Source organism: Hevea brasiliensis, chromosome 8 (genome assembly GCF_030052815.1).
Source record: "Hevea brasiliensis isolate MT/VB/25A 57/8 chromosome 8, ASM3005281v1, whole genome shotgun sequence".
NCBI classification, from domain to species: domain Eukaryota; kingdom Viridiplantae; phylum Streptophyta; class Magnoliopsida; order Malpighiales; family Euphorbiaceae; genus Hevea; species Hevea brasiliensis.
Window position 1 is genome coordinate 92,568,648 of NC_079500.1, and position 17,845 is coordinate 92,586,492.

General features: G+C 32.8%; 2 protein-coding genes across 4 annotated transcripts; one reads left to right on the top strand and one right to left on the bottom strand.

Moving 5' to 3' along the window:
* Positions 1-145: 145 nt before the first annotated feature.
* LOC131182152 (uncharacterized) lies at positions 146-949 on the top strand. Its single transcript, XM_058150806.1, has one exon. It carries the CDS (start codon positions 146-148, stop codon positions 947-949), a length of 804 nt encoding a protein of 267 aa, XP_058006789.1.
* Positions 950-4,586: 3,637 nt separating this feature from the next.
* Positions 4,587-17,065, bottom strand: LOC110651341 (protein REBELOTE). 3 transcript variants are annotated; one of them, XM_021806641.2, is made up of 14 exons: positions 16,896-17,065; positions 16,678-16,789; positions 16,126-16,186; positions 15,738-15,846; positions 15,595-15,646; positions 15,387-15,481; positions 14,694-14,762; positions 13,822-14,331; positions 12,860-13,162; positions 12,398-12,721; positions 11,674-11,880; positions 5,872-5,961; positions 5,661-5,758; positions 4,587-5,010 (listed from the first exon to the last, which is right to left on the bottom strand). In XM_021806641.2, exons 2-14 carry the CDS (start codon positions 16,784-16,786, stop codon positions 4,920-4,922), a joined length of 2,118 nt encoding a protein of 705 aa, XP_021662333.2. In that variant the 5' UTR covers positions 16,787-16,789; positions 16,896-17,065; the 3' UTR covers positions 4,587-4,919. The 3 variants fall into 3 exon arrangements, with proteins under 3 accessions (XP_021662333.2, XP_058007620.1, XP_021662337.2); XM_058151637.1 differs by having other exon boundaries at positions 16,678-16,808; positions 16,895-17,065; XM_021806645.2 differs by lacking the exons at positions 16,678-16,789; positions 16,896-17,065 and having other exon boundaries at positions 15,595-15,653; positions 16,126-16,141.
* Between the last annotated feature and the right edge of the window lie 780 nt (positions 17,066-17,845).

Sequence of the window (17,845 nt, forward strand, 5' to 3'; positions counted from 1 at the left end):
TTAAGCAAATTATAAACAATAAGCTCCTTGTATATATATTATTGGTGACTTCTTGGTTTGTCTCTCTCATCAAACTACAATAATTAAACACAAATCTTTCCTTTCATAATCTTTCTCTTTTTTCGGTTTTTTTCCTCATCAAACAATGGATGCAAAAGCATGGAACCTCAAGCCATTCAGAGATAATTATGAGTACTTCCAAGAACTTGGTGAGGAAGATGATGAAGCACTCTCTCTTTGTGATCTTCCATTGAATAGCGAAGCAGCTTCTGTTTCGGATGACTTCTCTACGGAAGATCAAAGATCCTCTATTGATCAAGATTTGTTCGAATTCTTCAGTGAAGACTTCACTTCTGCATCTGCTTATCGTCCCAAAGATAATAATATCATCTTCTGTGGAAAGCTAATTCCATATAAAGGGGAAAACGTAGATGGGAAGGCACAGAACTCGGACAATACCTGTAAGGCTAATAAAGAAGCCAACAACAATAGCATCTTCCCTTGGAAATCGTATTCTTTCAACAAATCAAGACGCTATTCGGTGAAGACGCAACAAGAAAAGAGTTACAGAACTTCTAAGACTTCTCCAGAGCTGTCTCCGGACAAGAAATGTATGGATAAATATGATTTTCCGATGAAAAAAGAATCATTACTGGCGAGTCCGACGAAGTCAAGATGGTACTTGTTTGCTTTTGGAGTGGGAAGATATCCAATGGAGATGGAGCTAAATGACATCAAGACAAGGCAGAGCAAGCTAAGTAATGGTAAGATGAGGCGGAGCATGAAGAGTCCAGCGAAGACTTCCCGATCAGATGATAGAAGAGAATTGGCTGAGAGAAGTAGGCAAAGAGAGAAATATTGGTGGGGTTTGCTTAACATTTTGGGATGCAAGAGTTACCATGCAAACACCATGGTTAAGGCTTCATTGGGTTGCATACCAAGTGTGTGAGAAGAAGAGTTTCAAAGAGAGAGATGACAAATTTTTTGTAATGAAATTGTATCCCAATCGAGTGTAATTGGTTCTTCATGAGCGTTGGAAATGAGAAGCATGAAGAGAAGCATGTTTACCTTAGAGGGGAGCATTATGATCAAAATTTGTTCTCAAGGAAGATGCAAATTTACATGAATATATGTATGTATATAATTTTTATTTTTTATTTATTTTTTACAAATCAGATATACATATTATTGTACCCACTGATTAAGGAAAAAATATCTGTGATACATGTAAGACTTAGATAAATCTCATCTCCTTGAACTAACTTATAGCTTATAGGGGTAGAGTTAAGTTGATCCATTTTCTTCACAGAAATACAAATCCCAATCAATCAATCAATAGGCATATAATTGCAAATCAAAACAAACCTTATAAGCCCTAAGCCTACTCATGCTTTTCTTTTTTACATATCGAAATTTTTTAAAAGGAATGATATATGTATCATCCAAAATAGTCAATCAACCTTAAATGTCGTCTTTGCCTAGGTTAAGTTTGGATGGATATTTTCTTGCACTAGAAAACCAAGCATTGAACAACTTTAGAGGAGTCACTTTTGTTGTTTCCCTCCCACTGCCATCTCTAGTAATCCCAACGGCCATGCAACTTGAGACAATTAGCTTTACTTGCGTCTTCCGATCACCAAAGAAACTTAAGCAGATTTTGATTTCATTAGGACTTGAAGGAGGTACAGATATAAGAGCTTAGAAATAGAACTTGTGGGGTTCAGTTGGAGAGTTTCTGACTCCGTTGTGCCCTGTGGAACACACTCTGGGTGTATTCTGGACTGCTGGAACACACCAGGGGTGTGTTCTTTGCTGTTTGGCCTGCATCAAATTTCTTGTTAGCAATGGCCTCAGCAATGGTCTTCCTTGGCTCCCTCATTAAGAACCATCTATCGACACTGATTTTAAAGTTTACGAGCACGCAAATTAGGAAAATGAGAACCAAACTTTCAAAAGTAGGTTCTACTCTTGCATGGCTGCATCCAGATCTTTTTATGGCTCTTTATTTTACTTTTAAATCTATTTCAAATGCTAGAATCTTAGTGCATTGCATGTCCATTTGCCATACCTATTAGCAACTTTAAGGACACTTTTTATTCATTGTATTCTCTGTGTGTTTTGATTTGCTTGGGTCTTGAAGCATCTTTCCTCCATTGCAATCCTTTCCTCGCTAGTGCGGGAACGTGCTCTTCCTTATCCAGAGTCTGGAGTACAAAGAGTTTGGGTAGCTATAGCTATGAAGGAAATCAATTAATGGGGTGCATTTAAAATTGCAAAATTGAAGAGTTAATTTTTTTTTTTTTTTTTTTTTAAATCTTGTGCATTGGTGAATTGTAAATATGAACAGACTTGAAATTGCAAAACTGCTAAAATTGTAGCGACTGTTTTGCTTAAATTGTCCTCTGGTCTACTAGAATTTTTTGATGCTTACTGTATAGAGCCGTTTGTGAAAGCAGCAACACGATTCAAACATAGGGGGAAGGAGGGCGTGAATGGGTAAATTATACACCATTATTGACAAAGAATGGGTCTCATACTCGAGATAAAACTGATTTTCTACGATTGATCGATCGATATACTAATTTTTAATGCATTGGATGTATTGTATTTAATAATTTACCATGAATGAATCTCACAATAAGGATATTTGTATTTTTTTTTTTTTTATCAGAATATTAACAACTGCGTGTTGTTGGGTACCAAATTAAGCAAACCTCCTAAGAAGGACTGATAATTATTTCTGAGTTTGGACCTGATCTTTTTTCTTTTTTTTATTTTTTTATTTTATCAGGATATGATTAATTTTCTCTTATTCTGCCTCCTCGACTCTAATATTGTATAAAGTGGGAATGAGGGGAAAACCTCTGCATTTCAGATCTCCATAATAATATATTATTATTTTTTATTAAAAAATAATTTATTTTTATATATTTAAATATTAAAATTTAAGATATATATATGATTAATAATATATTTAAAACATATATTTTTAAGTTATAATTTATTTTTAATAAATAAATTTATATTATATAGTAATAATAACTTTATATAATGTATCTTGTTTTCTAGGCGTGATTTGATCATTTGAAACAATATGCACAGCTAACTTACGAAAGAGCAAAATCATTGAGCACTTACAATATGGATGGTAAGATGATGATAAAATCGTTACGCCCAAAAAATTACTTTGCTTAGCTTTTTTTAGGAGCCATTATAGCATACGATTATTTACCATAAAATATGGCCATAGGTACTGAAAAGAGGCAAATCTGCTGGCTATGAGGATATCAAGTTCAAACACTTTGCAATCACACGTTCATGTCAACCGCTATCAACTTATGTGATAAAATATATATATATATATATATATATATATATATATATATATAAAATCAGAAGGAAAACAACGTGCACCCGTTTAAAAAGATTAAGAATCAAAATAAAACAAGTTTATTATTATTATTATTATTATTATTATTATTATTATTATTGTTATTTTGCAATTCAGGGCCCCCTAGTTAGTGCTTTCTGCGTCACGAGCCCATATGTGTTCTCATATTTCATGCCACTATTTTATGTTTATGGTAAAATTGTTTCATTTCTAAAACTGATATTGATGAATTTTTCTTATTTAGATCGAATTTATTATAGACTCAAAATATAGAACATGTAGTAAAATCTATCTATTAAATAAGTAAATCTTATATATTTATATTTTAAATTTATGACAAACCCAATTTAAATAAGAATTCCTTAATATTGATATTGCAATTTCATATGCTCTTCAACAATAAATTTTCTTAAAAATTTTAGAGGTGCATATGTATAGAATACGCTTGATAATGTCTCAAGTTTTAAAATTAAAAAAGAAATTGCACCAATTCTAAAACCACATTAAAAATACAAGCTGAAATAATTAGGCATCGTCTACCCTAAGTTCTATTTTGATGGGATGAAGACAGAATAAGTAATGAAAGGGTAAAAAGGAAAAAGAGCAAAAAAATACAAAAAAAAAATATATATATATATATATATATATATATATATATATATATATGAGAAGTGACAAATTAATAGAAAGATAAAAAGAGATAATATATATCATTATGTTTGAAAAGATATTAAAAAATGATAAATTTAAAATATATAAAAATAAAAATAGTTATAATTCTCACATTTTCTCTTTATCCCTACATGTAAAATTAATATTTGAGTGATAAGAAAGGATAAACCAAGCTACCGAGCCAATTCTATTTCAAATTGGCTTGAAACTGAAATCATGAAACCCCTAAGTTTTTAATTCTGGTTTCGATTCAATCTAAGTTTTATTTTTTTATTTAAAAAAAATAAAAAACAATTCAGACTGAAACCATTCGGTTCAATTTTAGTACAATTCCTTTACGATTCGAGTCAAAGACAGTCTCGATCTGATTTCAATTCAATTCCGATTCTAAACTAGCCCTTGACCAGGAAAGGTAAAACTCACCATTACCTTCATTCATTCACCCTCTGTAGGGAGTATATAAGTTACTTGCCTCTCTTTGCCTCTCCTTGCCATACAAAGCCTTAAATGCTTGTAAAGAGAATCAGTACTCAACAAATAATTAGACCATCAATATTAATAAACCAAAACTTTGATTTCAGCCCTACAGCATGGCAAATAGAGGTTCCACCTAGAGCCCTACACATCTAAACAACAATGCTCATTGAATCTCTGATTCAGGACCAGAATTTCATGAAGCCTATGGGTATATTTGCTTGAAGAAACTATAAATTACCACCCACCCACTTTCCTGCCAAAGACGAAAAAGCAGAGGATTCTCTAAATCTTTCAAAGTATCAAATAGGGTGGCAGGAAAGCATTACTCTGTAATTTCCTCCCATTCTTCCCAGTTTCCATCTCATAAATATACTTCCACTTAATCATAATCCACTTCCCCATTCACAGTCACATCTACATTATTGTTTGAGTGTTGCCTCTTTCTTTTTGATTTCTTCAGCTCCAAGTAACTGCAGAAAGCATCATTAACTCGGTTATCAAAAATAAAAACTGCAGCGTTATTCCTTTTTTATTTATACAAATTCTATCTATTGAAATACAAAATTATTAGAATTTACAATTTTCATAATGCAAGTACAAGAATGCTGCTGTGGGCTGGTTGACACATTATGCACTGGTTTCAACTGGAGCAAATGCACCAAGTTCAACTAAGTATTGGAAGTATTCTAAATGTCTGAGAGATATGAATAGGCTGTTGAACAAAATCCAATATTGGAGTTCTAGGAAGACATATTCAAGAAAAATGTACAACTTTCTGTGTTAAAAATTCCTTCAGATTAAACAGCGAAAATCAATGAAAACAAATATTAATCCCATTGACATAGTTACAATATTTTTACTTGTTGCATATCACTCAATGCAATCAACACAATGCTGGTATTGGAAGACAAGAATAATTATTTATTATCAGCAGAAGGTTAACACTCAGTTCTAGCTTCTCAGCCCTCAACGTGCATAAAATGCTTTAATACATCTCTTCACGCTTACCATCAAAAGGTTTTAGTATCATAAGAAATTATGTAAATAATCATGCTAGACACACTGCAAACTAGCAAATGCGGATATTAGAAGTCAAATCATAGTTCAAGTGAGGCTGCACCTTGTATTTTTTTTAGTAAGCAGATTCCTAGAAGCAGACTTTTCTATGACACTTCTGTAATATTGTGTAAATGGAACATTGCCACTGCCCTTTTCAAGCTGCGCATCAACCAAACATCAAATTGATTACAATCCTTGAAAAGCACAACTGACCTTCACGCACACCAGGAAAAAGAAAACGACAAAAAACATGATTACAAGAAGATGCAAACCTGCAGAAATGATTCAACAGATTGCTGATCTCTTGGTGAAAAAGCAACTTCATCTCTCCTCTTCCGCACAAACTCAATGTTCTGCTCCACCTATAACACCAGAAAAACAAGGCATCAAAAACATATCATGGTTAAGCAGCATAAATCCTGCCTATATAAATTCTTAGACATTCACAAGAACGCCACAGCACATCCAACAAAAAGTTATGGTCAAATATTAGAGAGCAAAATAAACGAGCAGAAATAAGACAACATAATTCCCATAGATGATTTACAGAAGCCAAAAGTGGGTAAAATTTAGGGTTTAATAGTTTCCTATTGACCCCTATAATGTTGGCAAATATGGCCAGAGATGGACAGATGTTTGTGCCAACCATATAATTAAACCCAGTTCAACCTTTTCCTTGGACTAGGCCTAATACTTCCCAATATTCCATGAACAGGAAGGTCAAGATATTCAGATCTTGTTTGATCCAGAACCCATTACAACACATTCTAATCATGTTACAGGACTTCCTTTTTATCCATATGGTTATTATCCAGCTGAAATAACTAAAACTTGCTCATAGATGATATAGTTTGGCATTCCTTGTATGCAACATGTAAAGAACCACACATAAATGTGACCGAGAACGAATGCCTATCACTGAGAGCCTAAGCAATGATTTCATATTACCATATTTACCAGGAGCCCAAAGTTTGTGTCAGGACGGACGGTACTTGAATTTCAATTTGTAACATAAAACCACTCAAACTTTAATTTGATTAATGATAAAACCCTTATTATTGCAGGTTTCTAAGTTGACCGGCTATCATGGCATCTATCAAAATTAAAAAAATATATATATTTTTTTTCTCTCTCTTATCTCCAATTCTCATTCTCTCTCTTCCTACCTCTCCCTCCATTCTCTCCCCTGCTCTTTCTCTGCTCAATTTGCCTCTTCCATTTGCATCGAATTCTTTTGTTTTCTTTTTCCACAAAACAATAGAACCTTCTAATATATAAAATTCCAACACCCAATCAACTAGAAGATTGCAAAATCTCTCTAAACCCAGATTTAATGAGAAAATCGCACTAAAATGCTTGAAAATGACGATCATCTCCTCCTTTGAATGTGGAAAGGAAGAAGCTTCTCAAACAGACTTTACTGATTGCACTAAAATGTGTGAAGATGTCTAACGAGTGTTACTGTAATCTCCTCCAGTGAACTCTGTTCCCTAATTCTGATTCTGTGACAACTGTTGCTGGTCCTCTTCAATTTCATTTCCGCCATCCAATTAATCGCAATAGGTGAAGTAATAAGCGGAGACAAAGGAGGGATGGTTGCATTCCAACAGGACAAAGTGGAGCGATTGATCTGAAAGGACACCTGTTGCTGGCGCTAGAGTGGGTTGGATGGCACAGCAAAATGGGCAGGAGCAGAGGCAGAGGTTCTGTTCCTAGAGATGTCGTCCATGTAAGGAAGATGAATAGAGCAGCATAGGTAAAAAGAATAGATAGGATATTTATGATTTATAATTGATGGTATCTGATTTTAGATATGGGGAGGGTTAAGTAGGCAGGAAGGAGAGGAGAGGAGAAATATAAACAAGGGAAGGATGAAACAGAGCAAGGAACCAAATGAAGCCTTAGTAGCAGTACCAAAAATTCTCTATTTCACTCTCCCTGCTTACCGTGCATTTCAGAGTTTTGATTCTTGTTTTGTTAAGTTCGTTAAATTTGATTTTAGGTTTGTTGAATCAATTTTAGTTTTGAGTGTGGGCTTGTTAAATTTGATTTTGGGTTTGTTGAATCAATTTCAGTTTTGATTCCAGGTTTAATTTGTGGTTTGTTGAATTTGAGGGTTAAATGTGCTGAGAATTATGGAAATAAAAGTGTGAATATCAAACAGGCAAGCTACAAGCTGAACTGGGCTTGAAACTGGGCTCCCCATCACCGAAATAGCCTAAGCAATTTTGGTTTGGTTGGATTTGTCAACACTTACATGCCCTTCAATTTTCTTGTACACTGTCAATATGGGACTTGTTCCCAAAAGTGATATTCCAACAAAACAGATTCATATTTGTTTATGTGTTTGCTAATTGACTCTGGGTTTGTTAAATTTGAGCTGTCAATTTGAGTCTATTGAATTGTAATTGAGAAATAAAGGAAAGAATCATGAGTAAGGGATAGAAAGGGGGAGTAAAATCATGGGTTGATTCATTTTCCTTTTGGTTGTTGAGACTTCAGAGGTGCTTGCGGTGTTGAGATAGAGACGGCAAGTAGAACCTGGGTTTCTTTTAATAGGAAAGAAGATATTGGCTCAGTGAGAGAAAGAGGACCACACACACACACACACACACACAGAGAGAGAGAGAGAGAGAGAGAGAGAGAGAGCAACACAAAACAGAGTGATTAGAAGTGAGAAAACATATTGGAGTGAGGGGGAGAGAGAGAGAGAAAAGAAAATATTTTTCTTTGCCAAACGTCATATCAATAGAGAGAATATTTTTTTTGGACAAGTACCATGCCAACAATGTAAACTGGTAAACCTTCAATAGCAAGTAAAGGTATTTTTATGTGCACCAAATTAAATTTCGAGTAGTTTTATATTACAAATTGAAATTCAAGTAACACGCAATTATAAACTCCTAAATTCAAGGACACATGGCCAAATTTACTTACATTATCATTTTCTTTGATTTGAAACTAACTAGGGTTGCAAGCATTGTTATCGAAGGCGCGTGCCGATGCGCAAGGCACACTTGGCAAAGCCCATAGTGCTTGAGGAACCCAAAGGCGCACAACCTCCAGCAGGCACACCTAGGTGCACCAAGGCGCTAGGCATGCCTCACGAAGGCCACCCACACCCATGCAATCACAGAAAGCAAAGTAAAATAGAAGGAGGAGAAGAAGGAAAAGAAAAAGAAGAAGATATGAAAAATCTAACTTGATTGTATCCTCTCCTAAGCTCGAGCTTATCTAATTTCTAATCTAGTACTCTAGGTGTGCTTTTTTTTTTTTCTTCCTGCTCCTCTCTATCTCCACCAAAGCCATTTCCACCTAATCCATTTGAGTTTTCATTTCCCTTTCTCTTCTATGCTTTTCAGAGTCTCAGATCAACAAGAGTTTATGGCTTCATGCTCGCCTCTTTTTCCCCCCTGGCTGCCGTGCTTAGAAAGTAACTGTGCCATTTTCTGATTCTAATCTAATGGGCCAAAACAATCTATATCAATACGAACTGTTGTGTATTTACGTTAGAATTTTAATGAATTATTCTTAATGAATAACCTTTATCATTGTCAATTAAATTACATACATAAGTAAAATAAATACATAGTTATTCTTAATGAATTTATAAAATTCAATTTAAATTATTTTAAGTTATGTTTAGTAAGGTATTATTAAATTAAATATATAGTAAAAATTAAAATTATAACGCAATAGAAAATTAAAATTACCATTTTAATATTATATTTGATTAAAAATAAAATGCATATAATGTATTTTAATGATAATTTTTACCCATGAATATGATTTAATTGACAATGATAGTGGTACAATAAAATTAAAAAAAGTAATGAAATAAATGATACATTATATATATATATATATATATATATATATATATATATATATATATATATATATCATCTTAATTAGATTTGTAGTACTTATAATACAATTTATTTTTATGATTAATTTTTTTTTTTTTTTTTTGCGCCTCACCTCACTCAGCGCAAACCTGCGCCTAGCAACTTATGCCTAGGCTCCAAGACCCTTGGTGCCTTGGTGCACCTTGCACCATTAATAACTATGTTGCAAGTGAGCATAGCTACTAGTGAGCTGCTAAGAACTCTGTTTTGATAAAAGCTCAATTAAGGCTCAATTGATAAATGAGCCAGGCTTAAGCAAGTAAAGCTCAGCATGTGAGTTTGCTCATTTATAGGCTCATAAATCAGCTCATGCATAACTTTATAAATAATTTAATTTTGAATTTAAGATGCATTTGTTCTATTCATAATATGCATACATAATTAAAATTGTTTATTAAAAAAATATCAAAACTTTGTTTTTTTTTTAACTTAGAAAGACATTATAATACTTGAAGTATATGAATTTTATAATGCAATTACTAAAAGAACAAATATTACTAGACATATTAAGATATTTAAAATGAATAATAAAATTTTTTTGAATAATTTCATTTATAACTTCATGATACTTCTATCTCTCTCAATCAATTTGGCTTCATGCCCGATCGTTCAATTATGAAAGCGATCTTTCTCATTAGAAGCTTGATGGAGAAATATAGAGATGTGAAGAAAGATCTACACATGGTTTTTATTGATTTGGAGAAAGCTCATGATAGTGTTCCAAGAGATGTCTTATAGAGTGTGTTAGAATAAAAGGTGGCATTTTAGAACAAAAGGTGGCATCTATTAAGTACATACAAGTGTTGAAAGATATGTATGAAAGAGCAACTACTATTATGCATACAGTGGGAGGGGACACAAGAGATTTTCCGATCTCAATTGGATTACACCAAGGATCAGCTATAAGCCCTTACCTTTTTACACTAGTTTTAGATTAATTGACGAAACATATACAAGAGAGCATTCCTTGGTGCATGATGTTTGCGGATAATATTGTTCTGATAGATGAGACGCGAGGAGTCAATAGAAAGCTAGAACTTTGGAAAAGTACTCTAGAGTCAAAGGGCTTTAAGTTAAGTAGAACGAAGACAAAATACATGCATTGCAAATTCAGTAAAGGCCAAACTGGTTATAGGAAAGAAGTTAGTTTGGATAGAGTGATACTATCCTAAAGTAATCACTTTAAATATCTCGACTCAGTCCTTCAAGTAGATAGGGATGTGAGAATGATGTTAGTCATAGGATTAAAGCCGGATGGTTGCAGTGGAGACGTGCCACGGGAGTTTTATATGATCGCAATATTCCCAATAAGTTGAAAGGAAAATTTTACCGTACCGCCATACGATCGGCTATATTATATGGTAGTGAGTGTAGGGCATTGAAGGAGTCGTATGCGTCTAAGATAAGAGTTGCAGAGATGAGAATGTTAAGGTGGATGAGTGGCCATACTAGACTAGATAAAGTCTGTAATGAAAGTATTAGAGAAAAGGTAGGAGTGGTGGCAATTAAGGATAAGTTGAGAAAAGGGAGATTGAGGTGGTTTGGTCATGCAAAGCGTAGACATACGGAGGCTCCAGTTAGACAAGTAGAGCACATTAGGTTAAAAGATAGAAAGAAAAAAAGGGATAGACCTAAATTGACTTGGAAGTGAGTAGTACAACATGACCTAGAAGCATTACACATTTCTGAGGATTTAACCCAAAATCGTTTAGAGTGAAGAAAGTGAATCCATATAGCCGACTCCAAATTTTTGGAATAAAGGCTTAGTTGAGTTGAGTTGAGTTGAGTTGAATTTGTAACTTCAATTTATTAAGAAAGACTTTGGCTCAATTTTGGTTTGTTTATATGAACAAGGTTGCACTTGGCTTGTTCAATAATTTTGCCATTAAAACTCTTTTCATAAACAAGCCAAACCTCAGCAGGTCAAAGCTTGACTTAACACATTTGCAGCCCCATATACTCGATGCATTAACATAAAACATTTCAAGGCCATCACATGGAAGAAAGCTAAAGAGTATTGTTTGTCAATGTACATTCATATCATAATAAAATGACATTTCCTTTAAAAGAATTCTGTACCATGTCAAAAGGTGTGTATCTTCCTTATCCAGTATGTGTGTCTTTCCTTAACAATTATCCAAAAAAAAAAAAAAAGGAATCCGGTACCTGATCAATAAAACGCTTTACCAAGCGCTGGGAACTCTCTGTGGTAGTCATCTCATGGAATTTCCTCAAACAAATAACTGGAATAGTTGCCAGTTCAGGAAAGGATATATGATAGCTCCACTGAGCGAAGTGTACTGCCAGCAGTTCAATGGCAGAAAAAACACATTCCTCTTGGAAGTTTCCAGATTTTAGCCAATGTTTTGGCAACTGTACCAAGAATGTCCACTGTTAGTTCAACCAAATATACAATATGCTTTATGTTATACTGTTGAGACACCAGGGGGCTTGCAACTAGTCAACAATGAAAGAAATGAAATTACAAGGAAAAAAAAAAAAGAACAAAGGCCTAATTACACTAAAAAGCCAAACCTTTGCACAAATTTGTAATATAATTCAAATCTTTTAATTTTCACAATTAACGCTCAATTTCTGAAATTGATTGCAATTTTTTCCAACTCATTTTAATTTCAATTTTGACCAATTTGGTCAGTTGAATAAAATTGCAACCAATTTGGTCATTTGGCCTAAATTACCAAAATTAAAGGTTTGTATTATGTAGCAAATTCACTTAAAAGTTTGGAATTTCGGTTTAATACATCCAAAACAAATAATATCGAATGAGGTGATAATGGCATTTAAGCTACACAAGGAGGCCAGGCAGAGCATAAAAGCCATATTTTGTCAAATGGTATTGGTAACAATTAACAAAACACTAATTACCAACCTTTATGGCAGATGAAAAGTTGAAGTCCTTCCCTGGCTTGCTACCCCCCTTGCCAATTTTATATTCTAAAACATCCAATGCCAATGATGCCACAGGGATAAAAACACCACTAGAACTGGATAGATGATTCAGCCATTGAACACATTTAACTCTTAAAGGCAAGTATCTTGGTCCTGGGAACAGTACAGCTACTCCATTTATGATCTGAATGATCATATAAAGCAATGGTTGAAGATCATAATCATGTATGTTCACTGATATAAATGCAATCCAGAGTTCAATGCAGTTGGCATACTGCCAACTGCATATCTTCTTAACTGCTTCCTGAATACAAGTAGCACAAAGCATAAGATTCCTGATCAATTGAAATATGAAATATAAAAATTAGCTACACATTCTACACCAATATAATACTACATCTAAATCAAACAAAACAGGGGCACCAAAGGCAAAGCAGAAAACCTTCTTCTTAGTCCGTAGGCCCAGCTGCAATATCTTAGCAAGCTGTTGGATAGAAACTGTTGCCTTATTAGATGATTTCTGTACATCTAGAGAGCATAGCTCAACAAAAGAATTCTTCAAAAATAGTATGCGCTTAAATATAACTGGCTCCACAAACTTGCAGCGACTAATAAAAGCCTTGTATGCTTTAACCAAGCAAATGTCAAAGCAATCTGAGTTAAATACAGCAGCCACCTCTCGAATTATGAGAAAAGAGTGCAGTGACAGAGTTCCTTCACCTGTTGCCCACAAATGAATGGATGTCTGCATTCAATGTGAAGTCTCAAAATGATTTCTCATAGCATGGAATTAGCATAAAACATTATAACCATTCACCACAACTTATATAGATAATTACAGGTTTAAGGTTCCTCAAACTTGCAAGATAAAACTCAAGCAGTGGCAGATTTAGAAAAATTTTTTCCAGGGTCAACAAATGAAAAATAAATAATAAAATATTATAAAAAGATATCAAAAATATAAGATTAATATCTTTAATTGGACTCAACAAAATCTAATACCCAGAAAACTATATATATAAAAAAAATTACATCATTATTAATGTCATCAAATATATCTCTCTCCAGTTATACCATTTTGTCTTGATAAAGTTCATTACTGAAAATAGTTACAATAGAATTTTAAAAGTAAATAAACTTTTGAATACACATTTTTTTTTGTCCCAACTAATATTAAATTTTATCAAAAAGAGAGTTCAATAATTAAATTTATGAGAGATCAATGAAGACAAATATATATACAACACACACACACATAAGAATATTTTCAAAATAAAGAGGGGTCAATTGATACCCCATTTTTTGCACTACATCCGCCGCTGAACTAAAGTATTAATTATTAAAAATCCTCAGAAAATCAGTGTTATCTTGATTTCATAACTCCTATCCTGTAAAAGAACCTACCTTGATGAGTCTTTGCAGTAAATGAGGGAAAGCAGCAAAAAATATTATTGAAGCTTTGAGTCGGGTTAATGTGAAGGCCAATATCTCAGAGTCAGACACCTCATTCAGGAAAAACAGGGTACTCCTCAGATAAGACTTTATCAGTGGCTTTAGTTTCTTCCATTTTGCAGTATCCTTGAGTTCCAAAATCACATCTTTCCTTTCATTTGAGCATTGTATTCCCAGCAGTTTACGGAATATATTATCAGCCTCATGAAGCACAAACATCAAAATCTTGCTAAAAGTTAGGTCATCTTTAAGAACATTAGATGATTCAGTTCCATAGTGGCATGCAGCCCTGTACCCATTTAATAGCCTTGTAAAGGCAGACACATTTTGCTGCTCTGTAACTAAGTGACGCAATGAATCAACTGCAGAGGTATACAACAGCATGCTCATTTCTGTTGCTGTGCCATTTTCATTCACTAGCTCTCTACCATCATCACTAGACTCATCTTCATCAGAAATTTCCTGTAAGAAATTGAAAGTTAAAATCATTAAATGGTAAAACCAGCAAGAATAAACATGATCCAGATTGCATATAAGAACCATTTTCAGTGACAGACAACAATAAATACAATATTTAATGATTTATTATTCCCAGTCATTTTCAAAGAGGAAGAATTTAGAAAGCACGTTAGAAATTCAAAGTGATATTCCAACATTGCTTCTTGAATTTTTTAAAAAGAATTAAGACATACAACATAAAATAGAGTAAAACCATTCAACATCCTTAAAATCATTTGGAGAATAATTTAGATGACAGTTATATATGAAAAATAGGAAGTAATTGTTATGGAAGAAAGATGGATAACCAACAAGTAACAACTTACATTTTCTTCATCCATGGATACCTTGAGACGGTTCTTGTTGCTATCCAAAAAATTAGAAAACTCTGGATCCTGAAAATTTTCAAGAAAAAAAAAGTGTTCAATAACAAACAAATAACAAAGAAGTTTCAATTTGCACAAAATTTTTTCAGATTCTCTCTCTCTCTCTCTCTCTCTCTCTCTCTCTCTTTCTCTCTATATATATATATATATATATATATTAAATCTGTTTTTCCCCCTTTGTTGCTCTTTAAATTAATTCAGTTTCATATCAAAAGGAGGGGGAAAAAAGTAAATATTATTAAATCAATCATTAAATTTCCTAGATTTTGACAATCAAAATACAGAAGATGGAATCTACTTTTTGGAGGAAGTTTACAAGCATAACTGAAGTACAGATGTAATGTAAATCAAAGAAAACCAAATGCATAGACCGCTGATGAGTATTTATTGTGCTAAAAGATATCATAGACAATGGGAAAAAAATATAAAGCCAAAATAGATTTAAAAATAAAATACTATTTCCTCATCCATGATCATATTCATATAATTGATAGCAATCCCCATACTCCAATTTTGAAGGATCAACCAATAATCTGACTTCTTACTGCTATATGAAAGACATTCACACAAGATTAATTAAGCATACAATTCTCAAAAACAAATGTTCACAGAAAATAACAATGAGATTATCACCTTTTCTTTCAACCTATCCAATTTTTTAATTTTCTTCTCAAGTTCTATATGGATTTCTCTGTTCTGAACTGATAAAGCTCCTTCGCTATTGTTGTCTGCATGAAAATTTTAGTTTACTTTATCAGTAAATGGAAAACAGGGGAAAAGGCATTTAATAGAAGGATGAAGAAATAGAAGACACAAGTATAAATGGTAACAATGTCCTGACCTTCTAGATAACTCGCACTTTCAGTTTCACCCATATCTGCACAACTTCCCTCCTAATCACTTAACCATATCATCAATGTTAGAAAGCCTAGAGGAACCAAATCAAATTAACTGAAAATTGTTGGGCATAACATATTTCAAAACCTCTGATAGATATCCATCACTGTCTAAATCATCTCCAACTGAATCAAAGTCATCTTCACTAAATATGGCATCAAGGGAAATTTCTTTAATATCTTCAATTTCAAGGTCTCTGATGGGGAAACAAAAGATATTTAGAGAATTTATTCAGGATAAATAAAAATGCAAACATAAAAATGATACCCTAGTAATCCAGATTGAGTGTAATGCATAGTACTGCTCACAAAAATCATTTAACCATATAAATCAAAACATAAAGGAAAAGGAAAATACAACCAATATCATTACTACAAAACAGGGTTCAAAGTAAAACTCATAATATAAAATCGACAAATGTGATGATCCTCTCATGGTCAAACAATGCACCAGTTGCATTAATTTCACCAATTACCTTCCATCATGCAGCTGTGTTTTGTCTCCTTCTGGGTCTTCAGCTTCACGCAGCTCATCCTCTACAGCAATAAGAAAGGATAGAATAACCTTAAGACAGGGAAAAAAAATAGTCCAGATGCTAAGATATTAGCAGTATTTCTGTCACATAAAATACAGAAAGAACATACACTAAAAATTCATATCCTATCAAAAGCACTTTATATCTGCTAGAAGTACAGGCATAAACCTAATTTCCTAAGACACAAGATATAACTAAATTGACAGACTACTTTGTGAGAAGCACCCAACTTGCAGAACAGCTCAAGCAACAAAAAAAATTACTCCCAAATCACAACACTTTTCAGTCGATAGAAATACTCCATAACTGTAGTGAGTTTTAGTTTTAGTTTACCCAAGTTCTAGCTTTAGTTTACCAAGTTCTAGCATCACTAATACAATAAAATAAAAATCCAAACAAAAAATGGCTAATCACACATGCAAGTTTCAAAATTAAATACAACACAAAGAAAAGAAAATAAATGCAGGCGATCATATGGCACTGAATGCTCACTCTTAGCAACTTTCTTTTTGAACATAGATTTGAGCTTCCTCTTTCTTTTCAGCACAGACTGAAGATTCTTCTTAGCAAATTTCCTCGCTTTCTTCCCAAGTTTTCCCATTTCCTGAAAATATCACAATATCCCCAAATAATCAAATAAATGTCAATTGCAACAGAACCTATAAAAGCAATTTATTCACATATAACTATATACCAGAAAAATTGATTACCTCTGCTTAGTCCTGAATTTGTTACTTTTTGGGTTTTGGTTTTAAGACAGGAGGCAACGTCCAGAAATTAGAATTTGAAGATTTTACAGGGGCCGTCAGTAACAGGCTAAAACCCCGATTAGGGTTTAAGGGAGAAAAAAACCCGTTCTATGTAGCTATGAAACACACGCAGTCAGGCAGCAGTTTTTAACTTTCGATTGTACAAAAGTATCCTTGACGATTTAACATAATTACGGGCATGCCCATATAATTTTTGAGGCCCATCTTTAAATGGATTGAGCTCAACTTTAAATTTTAAGGCTATTTAGTGCTCATTCGCCACTAAACTTGGGGTCAAAATTATTTTTTTATAAAAGTATTATTTTAAATATTATTAAAAAAAATAATTTAAAAAATTTATTTTATTATTTTAATAGTTTTATGATTAAAATTTATAAAATTTAATTTAAAATTATTTTTTAATATTTTCTAATTTTAATAAGAAAAATTATTATTTAATTTTTGTATTTTAACGAAACTAATTATGTAGTCCCTATATTTTAAAAAATATATTTTTTTAGTCCCTATAAAAATTTTTATTAAACTATTTAATCTCTTCGTTAAATTTTTCGTAAATCAATATTAGTCAACCTACTATTTAGTATCTCTATTTTAATTAAACTAGTTAGTTAATATCCACATTTAAAAAAAAATACATTAATCGGTCTTTGTAATTTGACTTTATTAATTATTTGATTTCATAATTATTTTTTATACCTAAATTACTCTAATTCTCTCCCCTTATTTCTTTTTTATCATTTCTTATTTCTCTCTTCATGTTTCTTTTCCTTTATACCCTTATTTTTCTCCCCCTTATTCTCTCTTTATTTTTATCTGTCAATAAAAGTGGTATAAGTTGTCTATATAAAAAAGTTAATCAGTTTTTTTAAAATTTTTAAATAATTAAGGAA